This window comes from Anguilla anguilla, chromosome 17 (genome assembly GCF_013347855.1).
Source record: "Anguilla anguilla isolate fAngAng1 chromosome 17, fAngAng1.pri, whole genome shotgun sequence".
NCBI lineage: Eukaryota > Metazoa > Chordata > Actinopteri > Anguilliformes > Anguillidae > Anguilla > Anguilla anguilla.
In genome coordinates this window covers 25,326,595-25,352,445 of record NC_049217.1, presented here as the reverse complement: position 1 = coordinate 25,352,445, position 25,851 = coordinate 25,326,595, and the positions used below count along the sequence as shown (strand labels likewise).

Sequence of the window (25,851 nt, the reverse complement as noted above, 5' to 3'; positions counted from 1 at the left end):
ACATCAAGAGTTTCTTGATAAAGCTCCCAATAAAGGAATTAAACCTAGTAATCAAAATTTTCCCTGTTAGGGGCACGCCCACACATGCATTAATGAGTGACACGGTTTCTGAAAGGCTTATGAAGTACACTGAGGAAAACGACTGGGATAATTAGAAAGTGTGCAAATACACACCATTTATTGGTTGAATTTTTTTAAATGGATATGTATACATTTGGTCAGAGATTGGTGTTTGACAGGCAACAAACACTAATTTGCATACATTTTCATACCACTATGTTTTGATCGTAATTTCCATAATAGTTCTAGTATGAATCAGTTTTCAGTATTATAGTTTTGTTCATTCAGCAGAACCCCTACAATATTAAAGCCTATATTTCAGCATCTTCTCCCCCTTTAGGTCTCAACAGGGGTCGTCCTGGCTCAAGCCCGTGGGTCGAAGCAGTGCATCGGAGGCTAGTACAGGGAAATGTGGTCAGACTTGTGTCAGTATGGATTTTGCTGGCTGGATGCTCCCCACATGACCGCCTGCAGTTCTCTCAATGGCATAGCATGAGATGGGATCGGAGCATCAGAGGGTAGGTGTTTAGCTGCAGTGCATTGTGGTCTATCGGTGCACACAGGCGCACATTACAGTAGGTCTGCCATGCAAAATTTCTGATTAGGAAGGCCAGTGTGAGGAAATGATGTTGTGTCAGGGATAGTTGTGGTGAGGAATCATATATATATATATATTTGTTCTTCATTTTATTAGTTGAAGGACTTCATGGGTATAGGACGGCTGCTCAAGGCCAGAGATTCACAGAGGCAAGACAGCAGTGCTAGCAGCAGCATAGCAGCAGAGGGCAGGAAGGTTCCAGAATGTCCACCTCCCATGTCCCTGCTGTAAAGGAGGGGGTTGGCCCCAGCGTTGGAGCACTTCTGGGGTCCGGGTTAGAACAGCGCAGAACCTGCGAGGCTGGTAACATTGTATTAAAATATTGTTTTAATCTCAGTTCAGGATGGGCTAAGGGCAACGGGAGGTCGCAACCTTGTGTGTAAGTTCCAGGGTCCTCAGTGTCCACCCAGTTAACACAGCAGGGCCTCACAAGAAAGGGTTCTGAGCCTGTTGGTCCCCCTGCTGTCCAGGAGGGGGCACTGTAGAGAAGGGCAGTAGGGGCTGGGGCAGGTTTGGAATAACATCCAACAGACCCTGCGATGGCGGAAAAGCGGGGGGGTGGGTGAAGGAGGCGGGCAGGATGGGGGGCTGGAGGCCGACGGACGGGGGAAGAGAGGAGTTGCTCGAGAGAGAAGAGGGGGATTCGGAACGCATCTGGTTCAGGGTGAGGCGGGGCTGCTCGCTTTGGAAGGGGTTGGAGGTTGCGGTAGCACTCAGTTCTAGAGAGAAAGAGAAAGAGAGACAAAGGGAGGGAGGGAGAGGGGAGAAAAATAAACACAGAGTAAAAAGAAATGTGGCTTGCCAAACAGGTTTTTGTGCAAGCTAGTACAATGTTTTTGTTCTGTCCTTTCGATTCAAAATGGGCGATTGCATTGTTCTGCTCTTGAGTGCAAAGCTGAGGTTAAAGCCACTAAGTTTATCTGTTTTCCTATTTGTTCAACTGCTCAACTTGTGATATTTCATCTTCGGCCCTTTCCCAAAAAAAGGTCTCATTTTTCTTATCGCCAACGCACACATTTCTCGCAAAAAACACGGACGCACAGAATGAATATCTCCAGAAATGCTGTTTTTGTGTTCACCGCTCCACACTCAGATATTTGGTTCAGTGTGCTGTAGCGCTTAATGGACTAAGCTTGTAGCCAGAAGGTGGTGTGTTTTATTCCCAGGAAAGGGGCAGCTTTTAAATCCTTGTGCAAGGTACTCAGCCTGAATTGCTACGGCAAACATAGCTTGCTGTTTAAATATGAAATATGTGAAAATGATAGCTGTAAGCCACCAAAGACAAAGATGCCTGCTAAACACAGGAATTATGTGAATGCTGTTAGTATTTACTGTAGGAGTGGCTACCAATCAATGTTCACACTGCAAACAGTACAACAATTCCGTAACAAACCATACAGGTCCAGGCACAGCGCTGGTGCAGCAGGCCGGACCTCACCTGACAGGAAGGGGTTGGTAGTCTTGGCGGGGGGGTTGAGGGGTATCAGGCTGTCCAGGTTGACCAGAGAGGCCGCGGTTGGGTCCAGGAAGGACTCAGGGGTCCGGGAGGTTCGGGGGGTGGGGTCGGCCAGACCCTCCCTGAGACGGGACAGGTCAAAGGGCAACGGGCTGCCCTGTTCACGGCCATTCACCTGCGTCCCCATCACTGGTTCCCCAAACAGGTCCCCATCTGTGGAGGGGGCAGAGGGTCGGCTGGGTGTTACTTCTACATTGTAAGTTGCTCTGGATAAGACGCTTGATAATGGAATGGAATGGAATGTCATGTGACAGGTGTCATGTCGCTAATCTACAATAAGATCACATTTATGGGAAAGCAAGTGTTTAGCTGACAAGCCCTCGGCTGTGGGACACATTATGAGACAGCCTCGGTGATTTAAGCTAAAATGGCATTGTTTTTATTTAATTCCATTTACTTTTATTTAATTTTCAGTTGGATGGCCTTCTGTAATTACCGTTTTTAGCTTTACCTTTTTGACAAGATTTCATGTTTCTGATTTCGTCTTTTTTGAGAAGACAGTTTCTGCTTAATTGTCCTATTAATGAACCACATTAACTGTGGAAAGGAAGAGTGTTTGCTGGCTAATTACCTGTGGGACTTCCAGAACGTCTGGGGGAGTCACAGGCTGTCTGAGATTCCTTTGTCACAGTACAGAACGGATCGACTCCTGAAGACCCTGCAATAACACAACACCTCAGCCTGTCGCTCTATTGTACGCTCTTGGGCTGGTACCATGGATATATGAGTGATGCACTAGCATTCTGCACTGGTGACCATAGATGTGCGGTGATGCTTTTCCACTCTATCAATTATCATAGACATTTGAATAGAGTATTGTCACCCTCAGCTGGATCGTGGGCCGTGTCTGAAGCAGCCTCCGAACTACAGCCTCCTCAAAATATGTACTGTCTACTAAACATACTGCCTAATATTTAATCTGTATATTATAATACGCATTGGGCTGTATGCAAAACATGTCCCCCATACTTTTTGAATTTTTGAACAGTACAGCCGAAGTGTCCCAAGACACCCCAGCTTTGTAGTAAAAAGGCTCCGCATATTCCTCTCTGATTTATGGGACCTCCTAAAAAGTACGGTTTACTTCCTGAAAACTGCGCTCCCGAATACACTGAGCAATACCTCGGAAATAAGTATATCAGCCAGGGATTTTAAGAGCACAATATTTAGAGAACATCTCAGCTACTTAACGACCATCTCATCCAGTACTCAACTTATATAAACTCAATAACAGGCAAGTAAGCTGTTTCTGCCACAGCCATAGCCTAATTATTTACGCACTACTACTCTAAGCTGGTGTCATAGATGCGTGTACGAAGGGTCTCCTTCTAGTACCATAGACGTATGGGCAATGCACTAGTACGCTCAGCTGGTACCATAGAAATGCAAGCTTTCTGTGCTTACAAGTCCTGGACTGGCTGGATCCTTACCTGCGTGGATGGTGGGGTTTCTGCTGGAAATGTTCCTCGGGGCGTCCCATGGGTCCGAAGGGGGTTGGCTAGGATCCCAAGGCTTCAGGGGGCCGCTGGCTGCTGGAAGACCCATCCATGAGTTGTCAATCACAGGAGTGGTAGAGGGACCCCCTTAAGGAGAAAGCGGGGGGGGGGGGAATCAATGAGTTGATATAAATACCAGTGTAATAAGAACTTGTGTTATGATGTATTGTATTGGTGCATATGAGCAGTGAGCTCTAAGTGTTGAGTAAATACATTGTGTTGGTTGTGATTTGTGTGTTCAGGAAGTAGAGCTGTGTGATATACATGAACTTGTTTTTACCCAAAGAGTCCCAGGGGTCAGAGGTCACCACATTGGCAGGTTTGGCCCTGGTAGGTGGCAGGTCCCAGGGGTCAACACGAGGGGGCGCTGCAGAGCCAGCTCCAAAAATGTCCTCCAGATCCTTCATGGCAGACTGGCAGGGCGCAGAGGAGAATGATGACATCATTAAAGCTCTCTAACTCCGTCAGTGCTTTTGGGAATAACTGCAGCAAGTTATCAAAAAAGGCACCAAAATATCATTGTGGCAGAATGTGCATAGTACATCACATTACGGATATAGCTGTGCTAGAATACTCATAGAACAATGCATCATTGTGAAAATCACAGAAAGCAGACTGACTGTCCAGACAGTTCACTGAGGGTGCCATCACTTGAGGAAGAAGAGTACAGAGTAACATGCAGGAAATGTATGGTTATTTATATGATACCCATATTTTACAGCAATTATATATTAATGGCAATGTATGAAAATATACTACAACATCTGAAAACTGCAATAATTTGCATATTTGCCCATATAATGTAAAGTGTTACAATATCTCTCCTAATCTTAGTCACTTATTTCAGTATATTGCGATATATTGTATTTCTGCCATTTGTGCCAGTAAAGACCAGTCCCCTGAGACCGTGTGGTCCTTAAACAGGTAAAGGGTTCCAAACCTCCACTCCTCCTCCCTCCACCTCCCTTCTGCTCTCCTCAAGAGCTTTGCGCAGGAGCGTCTCTTCTCCCTCACGACTGCGCTCCTCCTTTGAGACAAACAGACACACACACACAGACGCACGCACACGCACGCACACACACACGTCAGCCTAATAGAGCTAGAGCTGCAGGAACACTTTCACACAGTAAGGATCAGTCACATAACCCCTCCCCACCCGCCAACCCTGTTGATAGCGCTACCTCCTGGTGTGCTGCCTTGCTCAGACTCAGGGCCAGCTGAAGCTGGGCATCTTCATCTAGCACCGCAACGTCGGGAACGGGAATAGGCGGAGCGGGCTGTAGGAAAACGGGAAGAGAGGATTGGAGGAAAGTACTGCGAAGACACACCCGCACAAACTGCTCGCCCTCCCAACATTGTTAGAAAGATAGGAAATTAGCCACTACTGGTTAGCAGTAACTGTGAAGCCTGTTCTGATTGGTCAGTGAGGAAAGGATACGTTGTGTTCTGCTGTGCGGTTGGTCGGAGATGGGGGAAGGGGAAGGACACTATTTTGCCGGTCATTAGAGGAGAGAGAAGAGGGTAGGGGGAGAGAGAGAGAAACCAAAGTTCACCGGCAACAAATAATTTGTGCTGCATTTATTTTGTGATCATACAGGGGCTGTGTAGAGGGGTTTGTGGTGGGGTTTGTCAATGCCATACAGCAGGGATCAAATAAAGCTGGGTATGGCAAGGCGACTAGACAGTCACGCACAGAAGTAAAAAAAAATCACTGTTATAGAGAGATGGAGAGGATGAAGAGATGAAAGGTGGGAGAGACGGGGATGACCATGATTACAAGCATAAAAATCAAAGCAATCTAAACAGTCATTGAATAAAAACAGTGCAGCAAATCATTGCCAAGCCTATGTGCCATACTTTGTACTGTAGTTCTTCGCAGTAAATGTTTTAGCTCCCACTAAGTGTTTGGAGCTAAAACATGAACTACAAAGACCATGAGAGGAATGTGAAAGGATGCCTCACTGCCAGGGGAACAGGCCTCGAACATTACGAAGTAACACAGAGCTCCTGAACGAGATCGTCCAAGTGCTTCGAAGCACCCCCACACTTCAGAGAGTTGGTTCAGTCCTCAACGGCTAGTACCTGGAGGGGCTCCTCTTTGCTCAGGTTAAGTGCCATCTGGAGTTGGGTCTGCTCATCCAGGTTTACAGGCGGGGGTTTCTAAAGAGAGGGAGGGGCAGGTTAACATTTTGGGCTGTCCAATCAAAAATCTGAAGTGCTCAAACAAGGTACATTTGGTGTCCACCTGCGGTTGAGAAGAGCAACATTAGAAGGGGAAAATCACAGAACGCAGTGTGGTCAGCACATTAGTCACTTCTCAAAGTCGTGCTTAAAAACAACAGAAAATATGTAAATTGTAGAGATAAAAAATCTCACACACTAACATGTGGGTGACAGTGGCAAAACACTATCTGTGTTAATATTTTTTTTTTTTCCACTACAGTGCCTTTATACATAATCAAACAGCCAAACACAAACAACAAAAAACACACACATAGCACACATGGTGCTTAGTCAGAGCAGATAATGTTCTGCTGACCACCTGCTATTCCACACATGATGAGGGCACAGCTGTTTTCATAGTGAGTAATTCCCATAGCAACATTGTGGAAGTGCCGCACTTTGTCACAGCACTGACAGAATCCGACAAGCTGTGTTTTTGGAAATCTGGCACCGACCCGGCACGGCTTGCCCCTGGGCTCCTGTCGGAGTCCGTTAAGCCGAATAAATTCCTCTTTACTCAGGCGACTCCTCCAAGAAGGCCAGAGCAGCTGAGTGAAGAAGCCGGAGCACATCTTGAGTGATTGTTTCAAATGTCTGAGAAATATTTCAAATAGCCTCCTGCTTTTCTACTCAGTGGCCTCTTCCTGAGAAAGCAGACCGTGTGCTGACTGCAGTCCTGGCTGTTACGAGCACCTCATCCCTCTCGTGTGAGTGGCTGGGCAGAGGCACATGGGCTTTCTGTCTCAAGCCATGCTAATGCTAATGCCAAGCCAGACGGTGCTTGTTGCTTTTACAGTGGCACTTCAGGGCTTGAGTGGTGCTTCTGTAGCACTTTGAAGTCACTAGACTTTGGGGCCTTCTAATCCCCTTGTCCTGACTGGGCCCAGTGGGGTAAAGGGGAACGGTCAAGGTCAGGGTTATCACAGGGTAGCTTGCTATTAAATACAAAAACAAAAAACAAGAGGTTGGCAGCCATCTTTCAGTGGGGTAAAGACTGTTACATGGGCGGGATTTAGAGGGATGTTGGTCTCCAGGGCCTCGTGGTCAATAAGCCTGTGGGCCAGCGGTTTGAGTCTTTGGCACGGGGCTGTATTCCGTGTCGGGTGCTGTCCTGGCGACCTCATCACCAGCCAATGAGAGGTGTGGCTGTTCTCCATACTCCAGATACATCGGCCAATCACAGAGCCCCATGGCAGGGGACCAACTCAACTCAATGAAAGGCCATTGGAGCAACAGGGAGAGAGCAAGCCTCGTTCAGGGGAGAGAGACGAGTGTCTGTGTGTGAAACCGAGCGCGTCAGTACCTCGGTGAGCTTTGGTGTCTGTCAATTTCTGTGTGTCAGTGTCGGCGTCAGTGCTTTTGCGGTCAGTAGTAGTGTGAGCAGCGTTTGTTGGTCAGTGTCTCGGTCGGTCTGAACAGCACCTTCTCGTTCTCCTCTTGGCTCATGGCCAGCGCCAGCTGCAGCTGTAACTCCTCCTCCCCGCTGGTCTGGGGCCGAGCCTCCTCCAGATCAGAGTGACAGTGAGGGGAGGAAAAGGAGGCTGAGAGACGGAGAGAGAGACGAAGAGAGAGAGAGAGAGAAAGAAATAGGGAAAGGGGGGGGAGAGAGAGAGAGAAATAGGGAAAGAGGGGGAGAGAGAGGGGGAGAGAAGGGAGAGAATTAGTCTTTACTGGTTACATTTTCACTTAACATGGCTGTATGCATTCAATGAAAATAACAAAGAGCTGCAGAGCAATTTCAAAGCATCCAAGCATTCAAAGCGCCAGTGTACTCAACTAAGCTGAACTGAGAGCGTGCCCCATGCTGCACGGCACCTCCTGAGGCTGTTGCCATGACAGCACACAGTTCTGTGGGTTAAAGGTGAAGGGCGCGGAGCGAGGAGGGAGGGGCGTCGCCGGCAGCCCCGCCGTGACTGCGGCACACGTGCTTCTGCGCGGCACGTCAGGAATGTTCCTCCGTTTCTCCGCCCGTGACTTCAGGCCGCAATCAGGGACACGCCACGGGGGGAAGGGAGCAGGGGGAGGACTGCTGCCTGGGCCTCCTCTTTCACCCCACCTCCGAAATTCATGTATATATATATTTTTTCACGCTATTCCTTCAGAGCAATCACTATGGATGGCGGTGCAGTGTGGTGGTCAGTGAAATGGGCTCCAGAACCCAAAAGGCTGGACGTTTGGCTCCCAGCTGAAGTGCAGCCATTGTACTGTCGAGCGCTGAACCTGTTTGCTTCAGTGCACATGTGCAACTGTACAGATGGACACTACGTGAACATGTAAAACAGCCTAAGTTGTTCTCAATGCCTGCTATAGGCCGGTAATGAAATTAACCAACTGGCCGATTGGCTGTTTTGTTTTTGTTTGACGTGGTGGACTCTCTGTGTTGAGTCATCCCCTGTGGCAACGGGCAATGGTGATCTCACCCTCAATAAAACCATGCACACCAACCCACTCATAGCCAAAACACGCCTCTGCGGTCTTCTATGTCCGGGAGCTCATGTGAATGCATATTTAGAATTATATTTCATATTTGTCCATTGACTTGTGTCTAATTGTGTTTAAAAAAATAATTGAGTATTTTGGGGGAAGTGCGTGAATATGCGAAGATACGCTGCTCCAGGGTTTAACTGACAGAGCCGCTCCAGGCAGAGGGGAAACTGACTGGATGACGAAGCCACACAGTCACTGGGTTCCTCCAGCAGCATGTGGTCCCTGAGCAGTGGAAGGACAGAACACACCGAAAACCGCCGGTCGCGCGATCAGAAGGTTCTTTTTTTTTTTTTTTTTTTCGCGTCAGAGCGTCTGCGCGTCGGCGTCAAGCCAAGCCGCTCGCGTCGCCGCAGAAGCCGGCGGTTGCAGGAAACGGCCGCCGCTCTTCGCTCCTGTCACACGCTCCGTCTCCGTCACGCGGCCGGCGGGAGAGCAGGAATGCGGGGAATGCAGAAGCGGACCGCGACCCGAAACCCGCCAGGGAAGAGAGGGGAATTCCCAGAATTCAACAGCTCGACTACTCAGAGTTCAGCCGTAAGTGCGGGACACCCGTACCCCCCACAAAGTCACCACACCTTATCCATTACCGCCGCGGGGCCCCAAATCTGTTTTACAGCACGTGACATTAAATTACATTGCAATGCAAATCGTTTCTGCCGGCTGCAGCTTGTGAATGTACCAGTAAGTACTCTGCTGAGTATTGCACCAGCTGGTTGAGCTAGATGAGCACGCTCTTTGGTACAGAGCCAGTGCCACAGCTCAGTTGTGAATCTGCGACTTCTAGGTCTGTCACAATCCTGAAATCTCTATGGAAACTAAGCCTACTGTCCCAGCGAGCTGCGGCTCGAGGGATCACTGCGGTGCTGTTCTTTCTGTGTGTGTGGGTGTGTGCGTGTGTGTGTGAGGGTGTGTGTGTGTGTGTGAGAAATGTAAGAGTGAGTATGTGAGATATGTGTGTGGGTGAGGGTGTGTGTGTGTGTGTGTGAAATGTAAGAGGGAGTGTGTGAAATATGTGTGCGCACGCGTGTGTGTGTGTGTGTGTATGTGTGTGTGTGTGTGTGAGTGTGTGTGTGTGAGATATGTATGTATGTGTGTGTGTATGTATGTGTGTGAGATATGTGTGTGTATGTATGAGTGTGTGTGTGTGTGTGTGTGAGATATGTGTGTGTATGTATGAGTATGTGTGTGTGTGTGTGTGTGTGTATGTATGAGTATGTGTGTGTGTGTGTGTGTGTGTGTATGTATGAGTGTGTGTGTGTGTATGTATGAGTGTGTGTGTGTGTATGTATGAGTATGTGTGTGTGTGTGTGTATGTATGAGTGTGTGTGTATGTATGAGTGTGTGTGTGTGTGTGTGTATGTATGAGTATGTGTGTGTGTGTGTATGTATGAGTATGTGTGTGTGTGTGTGTATGTATGAGTGTGTGTGTATGTGTGTGTGTGTGTATGTATGAGTATGTGTGTGTGTGTGTGTGTGTGTGTGTGTGTGTGTGTGTGTGTGTGTGTGTGTGTGTGTATGTATGAGTATGTGTGTGTGAGTGTGTATATGTATGAGTATGTGTGTGTGTGAGTGTGTGTGTGTGTGTGTGTATATGTATGAGTGTGTGTGTGTGAGTGTGTGTGTGTGTATGTATGAGTGTGTGTGTGTGTGTGAGATATGTGTGTGTGTGTGTGTGTATGTATGAGTGTGTGTGTGTGTGTGTATGTATGAGTGTGTGTGTGTGAGATATGTGTGTGTGTGTGTGTATGTATGAGTGTGTGTGTGTGTGTATGTATGAGTGTGTGTGTGTGAGATATGTGTGTGTGTGTGTGTGTATGTATGAGTGTGTGCGTGTGTGTGTGTATGTGTATGTATGAGTATGTGTGTGTGTGTATGTATGAGTATGTGTGTGTGTGTGTGTGTGTGTGTGTGTGTGTGTGTGTGCGTGTGTATGTATGAGTGTGTGTGTGTGTGTGTGTGTGTGTTTTAAGCGTGGCTCTCGGGTGTGGTACTCACAGCTGAAGGAGGGTGAGCCCCTGGCTCCCTCGCCCCCGTACGCTGAGGTCATGAGGGGCTGGCTGGACCGTCGGCCGGGGTAGGGCGGAGGCAGGTCCCCGTAGGCGGAGCCACATTCGGCGGCGGCGGCGGAGGCGGGGCAGCCCGCGCGCTCCCTGGGCTTCAGCGACGCCGACCGCGCCCTCTTCAGCCGGTCCTCGTCCCTCAGCAGCGCCACCAGCCGCTTGGCCTTCTCCCGCACGATGGAGCCCTGGTCCCGCCCGTCCCGGTCCGTGTGCTGGAAGTCCCGCAGGGTCTGGAGCACCACCGCGTTCTCCCGGCACTGCTTGCCCACGCGGTCCGAGCCGGTCTTGATCAGGTACTCCAGCAGCGTCAGGGCCTTGTAGACGTGCCGCCAGTTCTTGCCGTGGTCGTTGAGCCGCTTCCAGATGATGCCCATCACCTCGGGGAAGGCCACCGCGTTGAAGGTCAGGTCGGAGATCTCCTCCATCAGCGGGCCGGGCGGGTCCCAGGGGTCGTTGGAGGTCGCCTCGCGCACTTTGACCTCCGCCTCCGTGTAGTTGTTCACCATGTTCTTCATCTGCCGCCGGAGCGATGATGTCATCATGGTGACGGCAGTGATGGCACAGTGGGCGGGACTGAAATCTTTTAGGAGGACCGGCAAAAGAGAATGCGCCGGTTTTTGCTCCCACGCACACCTCTAGTTCCGGGTGGGAGGGAGGGTGGGCTGGCAGAGGGGGCAGTGAGGGGGTTTGAGGGGGGGGATGGGAGGGGCGGGGGGTGAGGACAGGATTGGGGTGAGTTCTTTTTCCAGTGGAAGGGCTGGCTGTAGGCTGACTCACACAATAGCACCACCCTGCAGCTCTGCTCACCTGAAATATGAAAAGAGAATTACAATGAGAGCTTTGTGTGTGAGTATGTGTGTGTGTGTGCGCACGTGTGCATGCCTGGGTGTTATCAAAACTGAATCTGAGAGTAGTCTTTAGTCTCCCTCTCTTCCTCAAGAGAACCGTGGCAGAAATGTTGCAGTACTGTGAGAGGGTCGCGTCAGTAAAGCATGAAGCCATTGACCTGAGAAACGCAATCACTGAGTGACAAGCCATTCTGTCCAGATGACATTGCCATAGCAACAGTGCCTCAGGGGACGGGTGTGGGTAAGGGGCTTGAGAGTTACAAAACAACACATCACACAAGAACAACCTGTTTAAGCACTCACTCACCGACACACACACTCCTTTCTCTCTCCCATTCACGCTCTCACACACAAACGCACAAATGCTCATAGACGTGCATACACATTCGTTCCCTCTCGCTATCATCCACACACACACACACACACACACATCAGTCGGTGCTATGATCTCTGGGAATAATGGTGTGATTCCTTTATCACAATTGATTAACTTTTTTCTAAATATTCCATTATGTCTGAATCTTCAGCAACCATAAAACACGCACACACATACACACACACACACACACACCTCCTGCTTTCACATTCTCTCACAAACACACAAAGATCTCTCTCTCTCTCTCTCTCTCTCTCTCTCTCTCTAAGTGAACAAAGTTAAGGGTCAAGTAAAGTTTACACTTACATTTCCAGCCCTTGCACCAACTTCACACCCAAGAAAAGTAACTGAGCTGCCAGCTAAATAAATAAGGGTGTATATCTTAACATAAAACACCTTTTACACACCTGGCTCTTATCACAAACACACTTCGCTAACAATCCCAGGAGAGGACGAAAGCTGTTCTAACCCGTGCCTGTCTGAACACTGAATCTCCACCCACACCCTACTGGGGCGGGTTCAAGTATCAAACCTATTGAGCACGTAAACAACTGAGGAGAAAAAAAAAAAAAAAAGGCTGTGTGAATAAATGCCAAGAACAGAATGTCTTTCAGCACATGCCTTACATCCACTGTCTTACAACTATTCTTTTTAAAGCTCACTTTGATTGAATCTTCTCTGGCCATTAAAATGCTACATATAGTACATTCTCCCAAGGAATGGTGTGGATGGCTAACAGATAGCAAAAGGCCACCCCGATTGAATTGAATTTTCAATAATAACAAATAGGTTACTAGGCTAAAAGTCCAGGGTTTCATGTTTCATGTCTCAGCACAGCTAATCTCAGAGAAGTTTTTTTTTGTGTGTGGGACTGATATAGGGCTCCAGGCTTTGATGTGTGACCCTAGCACACCTCAACCAAAGTGCAACGCCCCTGGCGAACGGTACATTACTGCACAGATACTGTATCTGTGATCATCCCAGATCCCCCTTTTTCAAATGACTCTCTAGCACCCATAGACACGCCCCCCCCCCCCCCCCCCCCCCCCCGCACAAACATGCAGTTACAGTGTTCTGAATCAAGTCTTTAAATTCACCCAAAGTAACAGGGCTATCTTTTTTTTTTTGTTGTTTTTGGTTCCATGACCGAGTAAAAGCCGAATTCAGAGAAAGGGTGAGGTACTTTATAAAAGCAAGAGAATTGGAACACTGATCAGGACTACTATTACTTAGATAAGAAGGAAGTTTACCCAAAATAGCTTTGTAAATGAACACATACCAGTCACACAATCTACGATTCTTTAGAGAGTGTAGACCTGCACTCTGGCAAAGAATGCAGTGATGGGTGTGGGTGTGTGACCTAGCATTTGTAATGAACCATAGAGCACCATGATACTGTGAATCTAAGGCATGTAAAACAGAAGGCATGCATGCTAATTATTTTACAGTAATCAATCATTGATAGGAATGCAGCAAGAACAAGTTCACGTTTGGCTTCAGAGGAGAAAGAGGATTTGTCATGAAAATGAAAACCTAGCTTTAATTTGAGCTACCTTTTTTCTTTTTTTTTTTTACAAGATTTTCAACATCTTTAAAAGTTTTTTGTCAATCCATAAACCTAGATACTTATAAGAGCTGTATTTTCCATTGCTCAACACAGTAGAAGACTTCAGATGTGATCACTTAAAAATCATAAGTTTGATTTTATCAACATTTAGAAGTAATTTCAATTGAAAAAAAAAGGTAGGTAGGTTCGTAGGTTCATTTATTAGCTTCAGTTCATCACAGGGACCTCTGAAGATGTCAGATACTGATGACAGCCAAACCCAGTATAGATCCCCCAGTATAATAATCTGAATCAGATCATTGAGACAGTATATCCAGCAAAGAGGAGAGGTTTTTTTTTTTTTAGCAGCATACGGTAAGCTATAACATCCTAAAACTGTCAAATCAAAGCCAGGGTATAAATTTACCCACAGAGTAAGGAGCTCTAATTGTTTGGGCCAAGCGAGGGAAAGTGACACTGAAGAGCTGCGTTTTGTTTTAACATAAATAGCAACCCCTCCTCCCTTTTTTGGCCGATCTGTGGAATATACATTACAGACTGCGATGTGAATATCACTGATACTGATTTATTTAGCCACGTTTCAGATATCTAAAATATCAGGGTCTGATGGGTGGACCCAAACCTGTGTGACCCATATACTTTGCGTATCTGTACGTTTATTAAATCTGAATGGTAATATTCATGCACTGTCCCTTCTTTTCTAGTCAGCACCCTGGAATAAGTGTTCATGGGAGCCAATCCTGTTGTTATAAACTCTTATACAGTTCATTTACATCTACTTCTGTGAGATGTTTCTCGTGGATGTAGACAGCCTGTCAGACATGCTCGTCAGATGCTGAAACACTTAACAGCACATTCTGAGACATCCTGCGTCCTGTGAGTGTATAAAGAAGGACCAGGATGACACGGCCTTTCTGAAATAGACCACAAAAATAGTTTACAGGAGCAGCAATCCCAACTGATGCGGGCATTTTGCTTACTTAGCTCTGGCAGCAGGGAAAGGCAGCAATAAAAAAAAAATAATAATAATAAAGACGGGCAAAATTCCTGGAATGATAATGTGGGATAAAAGGGAGGGTTGGGAACTGTCCATGAGAGCCTTTCAGTTTCCCCTCGCCATTTAAACAAGGCCCTGCGGTTTGAATCAGAGGAGGTTCAGTAGCGTTGCATTATTTACGAGTCAGGAAAAAAAGCGCTTCCGTCTTCCGAACAGAGGCGGATCGCTTTCCAACGTCTTCATTCCCTCTCCCTCCCTTCGGTTTCAGGGCTCGGCTGCTCTGTGCTTTGAGTGATCCGAACCCATGTCCACGTGGGTCACTGCTGTCAGTATTGTCAATTGCTACCATACCAGAACCAGTAAAAAAAAAAGGGTTTTGTTCGCAATAGGAAAACACTTTAATTGGAGATTGCTGGCACATGGTAGCCCCATCCCTTTTTGGAACTCACAAAGCCTCATGCTCCTATTACTATTGATCACAAGTTCCAGGATCCAGTTCTTTATCCACGCCCTTAATGCAATGTCTGGGACACCATGGAGCCAGGAAGCTCAAAGCGTCATGGCGTTTGAAGATAACCTCTCCAATGCAAAGGGTGGCAACCTCCAGAGTTGTTCAGAATCGTTTCGATACCCTAAACCCATACACAATGGCATATTCCTATGTCTGTTTTACTACTATGCTTTCTCAGATGCTGAAGAACTGTAGACAGCAGCAGACTGTTCTCAGCCTACCCGTCTACACCAAAAACACAAACAGCACTACTTGAAACTGATCCCATTCCAGATAAAGAAATATGCCTTCATGACTAAACCTTTGGGTTTGGGTGAGTTTGGTTTGATCTCTCTCTGCAGATGATGTTCAAAGCCCTGACCTATAAAATATGTAGAAGAAATAGGTACTTTTTATTAACAGAAGCAAAATGTAGTCATGCAGACTTTTGCTGCATGTTAGAGGAAGTTAGGTGAAGCAGAAAACAGAACTTGTCTGGCAGGTGGGCTCTCCACCTAGATGAATAACAATAGTGCGGTGCATTCTGGGATATTGTTCCCACTCAACACTATCAGCAGAGCATTGATATTCAACTCCACGTCCTGCAGGCCACAGTGTCTGCAGGGACTAACACTCCAACAGTGCACGACACCACCCGATATCATGAATGAACTTACTTCCTGAACCAAGGAATTATAATAATAAGCCCTGACCTATAGAACCTAGAGTATTTCACTTCACGCACAGTTTACTCACTCAAAACAAAATCCAGGTGAGTAACTGGCCAATGGTTGCCCTGTGGCCATATATATATATATATATATAACTTCATGTAGCTAACCTGAAAAAAATCATTCAACAGTAGGCCATGCTCAAAAATATAACTATAATGGGAAAAAAACTGCCTTTCTTATATAATAATAATCTTTTCAGGAAAAAGCACAAAGTACTTTACAAAAATAAAAATAAAATACAATAGTATAAAAACCACAAAGCAGCATAAAATAATGAAGATTCAAAGGAGCAAGCACAGGTATAAAATCAAGTGAGAGAATGAACTAGTTTACAATAATGTGTATATGGCTGACACACTCTCATTGAAAGGAATTTGACATATTATGCATTTATAGTACCCATATATACACATAAAGCTGGAAAAACTATAACTTTCTATACTATACTATAACTGGGAAATTCCAGTAGGGCACCTTTATCTGAGGCAGACCCGCAGTGTTCCACCAGGGAAATTGAACCAATGGCCCTCCGGATTCAGGAACAGGACCTCTTCCACACTTTTGCCGTTCCCCTGGTAAGATAAACATTAAAACCTGGATGTAAAAGTAGGCCATCTAATATATATATATATATATATATATTTTTTTTTTTTTTTTTTTTTTTTACAGTCAGGCTCTATCAAGGCCACCGTCCTTGAGGAACGTTATTCTTACGCAGGGCAATTCAACGTTCTGTTCTCCCGTGAGCGTGGGACCATTGTTTGGCCCTGTTCTTCATTTGCTAAACAGAAATGCGCGTGTAACACATATCAACTGTGTTCATTATTAATCATGATAGTTCGAGCTAACACCGACGCCTTTGCGTTTCGATTTTGATGGCTTGGTTGCAAAAGCTTTGACCGCCCGAATTGCAGTCATCAGTTTACATAGTTAAAAATAATCTCCAGGCGACCATTCGGTTATTGCCATGAGAACTCAATTTCCCCCCCCAAAATATATATATATATCTTGCCTCAAATCAGCGAGAGCAAGTGTACCCAGTCTACAACTATGCCGTGACTCAGCTATATTCTGCTATTCAGAAGGCTGAACCTCTGGAACCGCTGTGTAAAATTACTCGATCATCACAATATCACCGTACGACCGTGCAGTCCTCTTACCTCGCAGCTCATCGCTTGCCACCAAACTTTCCACCTTTGCTTCGTGACGGCATCTTCTCAATTTTTAAAACGATTTATTTTTTGCATTTAAAAAAAATTAACAAACAATACAAGGAAAACTTACAAAAACGCCCCCTGCATTTCACCAGCGGTACCGTAAAAGCGTCAAAATAAGTACGAACGCCAGGCGCGGGTCATATCCTTGTTTTGAATCTCGGTGTCCGGGGAAAGTTGAGTCATGACAAAGAACAGGCGCCGGGCACGTAGATAACAGAGGAAACTCCACAGCGCACGCGGGCAAGAGGGGGAGCGGGCTGGAGAGGGAGCGCGCCTGTCCCGGCAAGGTTTAACCCCTCCTGTCCCGACTGGGCAACTAGACAATCGAGCAACGTATCGAATGTCGCATAAGTCCAGCTGACAACTGAACTGAAATGAAAAACATCGTGCTTTGTTTGTTTTTTTATAGATAGATTATTATTCCTTTATACATACAGCCTCATTAGGCGAAAGTAGGAAAGCGTGAAATAAGTTAAATTAGCGAGGGGGTACTAAACGCAAACAATATCAGCACCATGGACAGTTACAGTCACACCTGACAGTCTCACACACCCACTCGTGCTGGAAGAAAACGCAACTATCAAATTTCGCCCAATGAACGGGAGGGGAATAAAAAAAAAATCCGTGCATTGCATCCATGATAGCTGGTCCACAATCGCTCCACCCCTAGTCCACAATCTAGGGTGTATGTTTGTTTCTGAGTGTGTGTGTGTGTGTGCTTGGGAGAGACACTCCTGTGCATTTGCGTGTATGAAAAAGATTTTTTCATACAGTGATTTTAGTATTTGATTTTGAGTATCATTAACAGGAGTATCCTGTAAATGGCAATGGCCATATCCGAACATACGCAGTTATGCATCTATTCCAAAAGCATGCCAACAGCCTGCAAAGATTAAAAGAAAATAAGTATTTGTGTAGATCATCATGCCGCTACTGTGGAAGGTCTAAAGCAGCGTTTTTCCCTAAACGGTGCCAGGCAAAAGGGGAAGGAGCAGACATCACTCACATTAATAATGTAGAGAGCGGGAGCTTGTGAGCAGGGTCTGACCATTCCCATGACAACATTTCCTCTATAGCTGCCTATTTATTCATTTACATAAAAGGGTCGTTTGTGTGACATCACACGACAATGCATAATACAGCCACAGAGATGATTCACTGAATCATGCCTTCAGGACACACTCTCTCCCTCTGTCTCTTTTTCTCTCGCACACACACACACACACACACATGCACACACAAATACACGCACACACAAACACCCATGCACACACACACACACACACACACATACACACAAACACACGCACAAACACCCACGCACGCACAAACACCCATGCACACACACACACACGCACGCACAAACACACATACACACACACACGCACACACACAAAGCAGTATGATCTGTGGGGATTCATTGCTCACTGAATTCCTCGGCCTTCTTTGCTATTTTTCAGTTCCCCTCTAATGCAAAAGGAGGCTGTCCTCCTGCAGGCCCCAGCCTCTGCCCAGCCCTCCCATCTGGGGAGAAAAACAACCTGCTGACTGAGCATAAACAGGCCAAATTAATGAATGAGAGGAGAAAGAAGGGAGGGGGAGGAGGACAAAACTGCACAGACAGCAAAAACAGCGAAGATTTTACTCCCACTGCCAAAAAAAGCCAGCCCCTCCCTCATAGTACTGAGGTCTTAAACTGAAGGCTAAAAGGATTTTTGGATGTCCCTGTGCAATTAGCCTGACCAGCTGAACCATAATGCTATAAACACCCACACTGCCATTCATGTGAGCACTTTCCACCTATGACTCCGACAAATGTTCGTAGACTGTGATAAGATTAAGGTTCAGAAATCACGTTGGCGACAATCAGCCTCAGTCACAAATGTTATTAGTGATAAGATTCAGCATCTCAGTCACAAATTATGCTAGTGCTAAGACAAACTTTCAGTCTCAAAGTCACATATTATGTAAAGAGTGGTAAAATGAAGTTGAATTGTTGAATAGTGCGTAGGAACATGAAAAAGTTTGATTTGGGTGTATTAATTGAATGAAAAGTCCAGTGTTTGATGCGGAAGACAGATGAGTTGAGAAAAGGGTCAGTGCGAAGAGCTCCTTTTCCCCATCAGGAAATCTCCACTGTTCCTTTCTGCTGTGACCAGCATGGGCCAGACAGGCAGGAATATCAGGATATACTGGTTCTGAGTCACAGGGCCACAAATACCTGACTCTGACGCATAGTACAACTCTATGTGATGCGTATGTCTTTGTCTTTGTCTTTGTGTGGGTGTGTGTGTGTGTGTGTGCATGCGTGTGTGCCTATGGGTGTGTAGTTCATTATATGTAAATGCATGAAGTATACAATTATGCTTTCTAATGGTTTTTATGTGTAGGTGTGTGTCATTTATAAAAACAAAAGTTCAAACCAATCTGGTTCACCAGCATTAGGTCTTGAGAGGTCCTTGGAATCTGCTACATTTCCTGATTAAATCTGACTCAGAGACTGGATTTCATTGGCTGCTTCTGTAGTCCCTAAGGCGAGCAAGGAGGGCTGTATCTGTTTCGCGGCTTTCATGCCAACTTCTGGCCTTAGTTACTTAACTATCCCTAACATTTACGCCACGTGACATTTTAGCTACATCTCTTGATAAGCGCATGAATGACAACCAAACACTGCTATTGTGTCCCTATATGAAATGTTTTACTGTGATCTAATCTACAAGTGAACCAGTGTTGGTGTATAATCAATTATCTAGGAGACATTGGTGGGAACTAAAGCATGCATGAACACCAGCTGCCCAGGACTGGAATACCCAAAAGCCCCCCCCCCCCCCCCCCCCTTCAGGAGGGGAAGGATGCAGGGGAAAGCGAGAGTGTAATAAATGTCTGAATGTGTGATGTCGTTAGTAAAAGTTTTGGAAACAAGAACATGACTAATTATGACTTCATGGAGCGTGGGAGTGTTTGACCCTACATTTTCATGGAAATTATCTTGTAAATTCTTTAAAAGATTGTATGCGTGTGTGTGTGTGTGTGTGTGTATGTGTTCATGAAAGTGTATCTGCAGTACTGCGGGCAGTCAGCAGTCCATTCGTCTAACGTACAGGCAGATTATTTTCAGAATATTTTCTGTGGATGCATTTTAATGTGTTTATCAAACAAACAAACAAACACTGGTGAGAAAGAGAAGACGATTAATGCATTTGGAATTGGTCAAATATGGATTGGCTCTTGAATTCTCTCAGGGGTGTCGAACATATATATATATATATATATATATATATATATATATATATACTGGGGGGCTGCAGTGTCTGCAGGTATTTGCTGTTTCCTATCAATCAGCAACCAATTAAGGTATTGAGAACAGGGTGTGCGAACTCTTTAGCCAAACCATGACTTAAATTGATTACTCGTGCTGAGGCAAAAATCCTGCAGACACCAGGGCCCTGCAGACACCAAGGCCCTCCAGAACCGCAATTTGACACCTCTGCTTTAGAAGAATCAGTATTGTGAGCAGTGGCGTTTACTGCCCTCTGCTGGTTTTTAACAGTCACTGCAGTTGACTGTGAAAAATCAGCAGTTATCCATCAATGCACACAGCTATTGGATGGCTGCGGCCTGGACATTTCTCTAGCAACTGGCCACTCACGAAACTGGGAAAATACAAGTCAGTGTGGTTCAAAACAATGATTAGCTGACTCTGGAATGTGCATATACATTTTGGCGTTAGGCAGTTGCTTTTATCCAGAGCAACTTACGAAAGTGAATAGATTTAAGCAAGTCATCAGAGTCGAAGTAGACAAAGTCAATACACAATCTTACAACGTAAATATTTATGAAATAGCCTGTGCAAGAGAGTGATAGAGTATTATAAATAAGCATGCGCTTGCAATGAAAGAGGGTAGGGTGGAATAGACCTACAGGCACTGTGGCCCACCAGCACCTGTGTAGAAAAAGCTTAGTCTTTTCTTCAGCACACTGAAGTCTTTCACAGCAGCGTCCAGACGTCTAAGTAGTGCCAACTGCCACAGTACTGCAAACCGGCCCAACTCAAACAGCAAGTAAGTGCTTATAAGCCAACAACTGCCTAAAAGGACAATAAAGGGGTCTCCGCATGATTTAAAGTCACGCAATATATTTGCAGTGGACAAATATAGCCGTTTTTAATGTATTTATTTTGCAGGCCCAGACATTGAATACAAGTCATGAATACACCCTGGCTAAATTGTGCGCCTATTACAAGGCGTGAGGTACAGGAATGACTTTCGGGAGATAAGTCATCCAGCGCTACAACAGAGTTTGAACATGAAGCTGGAAATGCAGTGCTGGAACACGGGCGCATGAGAACGATTTTTACCTCAACATTCCGCAGTGATGTCACTCCTGCAGCGTACCGACACACGAGCCCTACGGAGATGTGTTCAAAGAAATGACAGAATTGGAATTACCAGGAAACACTTTTTTTTTTGCATTTACATTTGAGGCATTTAGCAGACGCTGTTATCCAGAGTGACTTAAACGGCTTACATTCCTCTACACACTACCGATTTATAAAGCTGAATGTTTACTGGGGAGAGCCAGATTGAGTACTTGTTCAAGGGTACAATGGCTGCGTCCCACCTGTGAATGGAACCTGCAACTTCGGAGTTACATGCCCAGTTTGCTAGCCATTATGCTACCCTGCCACCTGTAGTATTTGATCTGAACAGCAATAAAAGCACTAATTGCAGAGCAATTCATTAATGCGAGTAGGTTCTAAATGATGCTGACTTTTGGGGGCTAGCCTGGTGCAAAGCTCGGTGGAGCTAGTACAAAAAGAAAGAGAAGCACCCGAATCACAATCAGAGGCACGATTCTAGAACCTTCACGGAGAGGGAGAAGGGCTGCTGTTTCCATGGCAATGCACCATGTCCATTTTACCTAGCTTGAACAGGCAGCACCATTGAGCAGCAGGGTACATTAAGTCCCATCAGTCTGTATGACACCAAGCATTTGCACTGAGAGCAGCCATTCAGGATGGCTGCTTGGGGGTGGCGGGGGATGTGGGGAGCGGGAAAAAGGGTGCTCAAAACATTCCATAATACAACACTATATATAGAACAAGACTGCTACCTTGGACTGCTGCCCACATGCAGCTTGTGTGTGTGTGTGTCTTTGTGTGAGTGTGTGGTGTGTGGTGTGTGTGTGTGTGTGTACATGTACATTTCAGAGGGAAGCTGAGAGAGAGAGAATGTAAGACAAAGACAAAACTACTTCTAGCATATAAAACAATAAAACATTGGCTAAACGTGCTCCCTGGGGCAAACGAATAAACACAATGTCCTTGGTGTGTACTGATTGGCAGTTTCAATCCAAAAAGCCATTTCATTCTCTCATGATTCACCCTGTAGTTTGAGAGGTGAAGCCGCTTCTGAACGTTTTCTCAATATGACAAAGCCGGTCGTGATTACAGAGAACACACTCAATACAATGCAGTGCGGTCACGCTGCAGCCCAATGACTGAACCACTAGTGACCTGCACACTAGAACACGTATCTGTCACCAGCTTATGAATAAAACAAACGGCGCCACTAGATACTCATCAGAAGGGTTTCATTTCAGGGAAAGCATTCCTCGTTCGGTAATGGGCTGTTAATATTCACATTGTTGAAAACAAAACCGTTTTGAGAACTATCAGTTTTTATGAGTAGGGATGTCTGAACGCAGGCCCACATTGGGAGGTCGGAATCTGAACCTTTTTACATAGCCTACTTCCTGTGCATATATGAAATTACCTGAACCAATTTTTCAATTACAGTATGGTTTCCATGTCAGAATGATAATCTGCGGATAACTAGGCAGGCAGTAAACTACTGCTTTTAATTACAGGGCAATCCCAGCTCCGGTGAACGTTTCCAGCTCTCCGCCTTTTCTTTTTTACCCGGAAATGTCTATGCTCGGAATCTTTATCCATTTCTTCGCTGCCAGTTTGCTCGTATCCATGGCAACGGTATTACGCTTAGGTTGTGTATTGAGCTGCAGACAAAAAAGGCAACATTTTGCCTTCCACATTTATTCCTGAAAGCCACAACGATCCTGCCAAAATGATGCTTTATGGGAAAACACCATCCTCCCAGTGACTCATAGCCTTCTACCGCCGTTGTCACAGCTGCCGCGTTCCACGGTCAGCCGCCTTCAGCTATCCATTACCTGAATCATGGAAAATCACCCACTCATTCCATGCCAGAGAATTCTTAAAATAAACCAACAGGACATATTTAGCACAGTTATTTTCTGCTAGAAAGGTTAAAAAAAGGAATAATAATAATAATAATAATAACCTGTGTTTTGTAATGACCATGATATGCACTTTTGTACGTCGCTTTGGATAAAAGTGCTAAATAAATGCAACGCAATGTAATAATAATAATAATAATAATAATAATAATATATGGTAATTGTGACAAGTTTGATATTATCAGTCAATCTTGATATTACATAAATCAGATAATAAATTGGTTATTGTAATTACTATACGCACATCTATGTCCGTACATTTTAATAATTCACATAATTTTACATAAACCGATTATATATATATAATTACTGACATGGACCATATAAATATATATGTATGTATATATATATACATACATACATAACATTACTGACAGAGTCCACCTTTAATCGTAATGGTATGTGTACTTTGTGTACTTTGTGTGTGTGTGTGTGTGTGCGTTTCCTCCATTTGAAATCGGTTTGGACACTTTTGCAGTGCGTAGGCCAGAAAGCGAGAGCTCCTGGCAGTGCTAAGGAGATTCGTGTGTCGGCTTTACTGATGATCAATGACGTGGCGGCACAGAGGCTCGGGAGTGGAGTATATAAACCAAAGCAAAGAGAGCGCTAAACCGACAAGGGACGCATGGTGGTTACAGAGCTGAATCTCGCACGAAGCACTGCGGAACGTACGGGAGCAGTTGGATCCCAGTGCACGCCCGTGTCGAGGAAGAAATATGGAGCTGAAAACAATAGAACAAGTACACTTCGCTGTGAAAGCGCCCACCGAGAGAAGACACCCCAGAGCGGATCGTCCTGAAAACCTCGTACCAGCTGTCCGACAAGGCGGCAGAGGTGCACCTAGCGGCTCAGCCAAAATTCTCTTGCATTACAAAAACGCGGCTCAGCACTTGACCGCGTCTGGACTCAAGGTGTCTGCCATTTCCAAGGCTGGTGTAGGTATAATTAAAACGATCACCGGGCACTGGAGACACCAGGAGAGGAAAGCGCGGGTTTCGCGGTCAACAAGCGCTGGCAATCGCCACGCGTCTTCCGATCATTTCCTTTGCAAGAGCCCCCCACTCGATCCGCTGGCAGCTCTGGTGCTGCGCGGTCAGTCCAGTCCGAACCCTCTGGGGCACGAGCAGCGGCAGGTCAAGCTTCGCCCCGCTAAGCCGCAGAACTGCCGGCGCATCGTGGTGCTGGGCGCGCCGAGAACGGGCAAGACATCCATCCTGCGGCGGTTCCTGCGTGACGGCTTCACGGAGCAGTACGAGGCCACCTCTGAAGACTTCCACAGAAAACTCTACCAGATCCGCGGCGAGAACTACCAGATAGACATCTTGGATGCCTCCGGGGAGAGAGGTTTCCCCGCCAAGCGCAGGTTGTCCATCCTGACAGGTGTGTTGAAGTGGGCGCCGTCTGGGCCTCCGTTGTCTTAAAGAACAGCGATATATTGTGAAGATCGCCAAGAGATATTAGCATAGTGCAGTTATTGCCAATGAACACACTAGCTTTGAGAGGTTAATCGTTGTTAGACAAACATTTTGAGATAAGCATTTGCTTCAGCAATTTCTTCCAAAATTGTCTTGTTTCTTCGTGAGGATACTATTCTCTAAATGCAAATCGCCCTTCATGAGATTGCCTGATAAGCAAATAATTAGTATATAACAGGCGATACCTGACAAATTGGCAAAAACACCAGGTGAATTTGATTGCGCTTCAAAAATAGAATAGGAAGCCACGATGTGTACGTTGCTTGTGTCTAAGTACCTTTCAACATGTTCGTGTACATAAATCAAAGGGATACTGTCGAAGGGGCCCATTAGACTAAAGTTCCAGTGTTTATTTGCTTATTTCGTTTCTTTATGTATGCATAATTTATACGAAGGGCTGAATACTGCATTTTTAAAATGCATGTTACACGGTCGCTCTGACCTGAGTTTCTTTTTCATGTTTCGCAGGTGACATCTTTCTCCTGGTGTGCAGCGTGGATGACAGAAGCTCATTTGAGGAGGTTCGCGCGCTGCGTAAAGAGATCATGGCTGCAAAGACCAAGCTCCTGAAGCATAAAACAAGCGTACGTGTCCCAACTGTAGTATGCGTGAATAAAGTGGACTTGGATCCAAATGAGAGAGACGTCAGCCAGGCCGAGGTCTGCCAAGTTCTCGGGAACGACTGCATCGTTTTCGAGACTTCCGCCAAAGATGGTACCAACCTGGAGGAGATGTTCGGGGCCTTGGCAAAAAGCGGGGGACTTCCCACGGAAACCCTGCCGTCTATGCACCGCAAAATCTCCATCCGATCCTACCAGGCGCTACGCTCTAGGCGAGGAGGTGCTAGAGGGAAAAGAGCGCGTGAACACGATACTTCCTTTGGCGCGCTGTGTCCTCTGGCTCGTCGTCCCAGCATCAGCGCGGATCTCCGGCATGTCCTGGGTTCCAGTTCCACTAGAAAACCAGATAAACAGACTGAAAGGTGCCAGATTCAGGGAAGGAGAACATTTTTGTGTACATAATAAATTAATTCGGCATATAGCTGCTGGCTGGACCAGTCGATCAAAATAACGACCACCATTTTTCATTAAATGCTTTCATTGATTTCGTACATGTACTGTGAAGGAAACAAATTGTCGAACAAAAATGTTTTCATAATAAACGGAAAGTGAATACATTTCGCTATGACTTTTTTGTTTGTTGGTAAATCACTATATAATCTTATTCAAATACAATGAACAGACAAGCCAGCGCCACCAATTCATCAGTGTACATATACTATTGGCAGACTGGCGTCATTGCTGTACTAGACCACATCTAAGGTCGCTATTGCCTGCCCAGTCCGTCTGAATGTGCAATGATTACAGTACCAACTTTCCAATTTAATCCATTTCACTTCCAAGCAACCTGGCTACTGCAAAACAAGAAGCA

The 25,851-nt window shown here is 45.8% G+C and overlaps 2 protein-coding genes across 8 annotated transcripts; one reads left to right on the top strand and one right to left on the bottom strand.

The window, feature by feature from the left end:
* Nucleotides 1-148: 148 nt before the first annotated feature.
* On the bottom strand, nt 149-21,655 carry LOC118216852 (epsin-3-like). Of its 7 annotated transcripts, none has more exons than XM_035398420.1 (12): nt 21,027-21,655; nt 15,927-16,024; nt 10,376-11,247; nt 7,316-7,434; nt 5,753-5,830; nt 4,852-4,947; nt 4,611-4,697; nt 3,951-4,083; nt 3,605-3,757; nt 2,746-2,832; nt 2,097-2,327; nt 149-1,377 (listed from the first exon to the last, which is right to left on the bottom strand). In XM_035398420.1, the coding sequence occupies exons 3-12, from the start codon at nt 10,980-10,982 to the stop codon at nt 1,085-1,087; spliced, it is 1,884 nt and encodes a 627-aa protein (XP_035254311.1). In that variant the 5' UTR covers nt 10,983-11,247; nt 15,927-16,024; nt 21,027-21,655; the 3' UTR covers nt 149-1,084. The 7 variants fall into 7 exon arrangements, with proteins under 7 accessions (XP_035254311.1, XP_035254314.1, XP_035254313.1 ...); XM_035398423.1 differs by lacking the exon at nt 21,027-21,655 and adding an exon at nt 16,613-17,222 and having other exon boundaries at nt 3,605-3,703; XM_035398422.1 differs by lacking the exon at nt 21,027-21,655 and adding an exon at nt 16,613-17,220 and having other exon boundaries at nt 3,605-3,706.
* Nucleotides 21,656-23,355: 1,700 nt separating this feature from the next.
* On the top strand, nt 23,356-25,597 carry LOC118216857 (dexamethasone-induced Ras-related protein 1-like). Its single transcript, XM_035398437.1, has 2 exons — nt 23,356-24,325; nt 24,889-25,597. Exons 1-2 carry the CDS (start codon nt 23,662-23,664, stop codon nt 25,440-25,442), a joined length of 1,218 nt encoding a protein of 405 aa, XP_035254328.1. The 5' UTR covers nt 23,356-23,661; the 3' UTR covers nt 25,443-25,597.
* Nucleotides 25,598-25,851: the final 254 nt, after the last annotated feature.

Excerpts from the sequence above, each read along its gene's own strand:
- LOC118216852 (XM_035398420.1), bottom strand. The coding sequence starts at position 10,982 with ATGATGACATCATCGCTCCGGCGGCAGATGAAGAACATGGTGAACAAC. Across the intron at positions 4,948-5,752 it reads GCAAAGAGGAGCCCCTCCAG|CCCGCTCCGCCTATTCCCGT; the intron begins GTACTAGCCGTT and ends GTTTTCCTACAG. Across the intron at positions 2,833-3,604 it reads AAACCCCACCATCCACGCAG|GGTCTTCAGGAGTCGATCCG; the intron begins GTAAGGATCCAG and ends GTGTTATTGCAG.
- LOC118216857 (XM_035398437.1), top strand. The coding sequence starts at position 23,662 with ATGGAGCTGAAAACAATAGAACAAGTACACTTCGCTGTGAAAGCGCCC. Across the intron at positions 24,326-24,888 it reads CAGGTTGTCCATCCTGACAG|GTGACATCTTTCTCCTGGTG; the intron begins GTGTGTTGAAGT and ends CATGTTTCGCAG.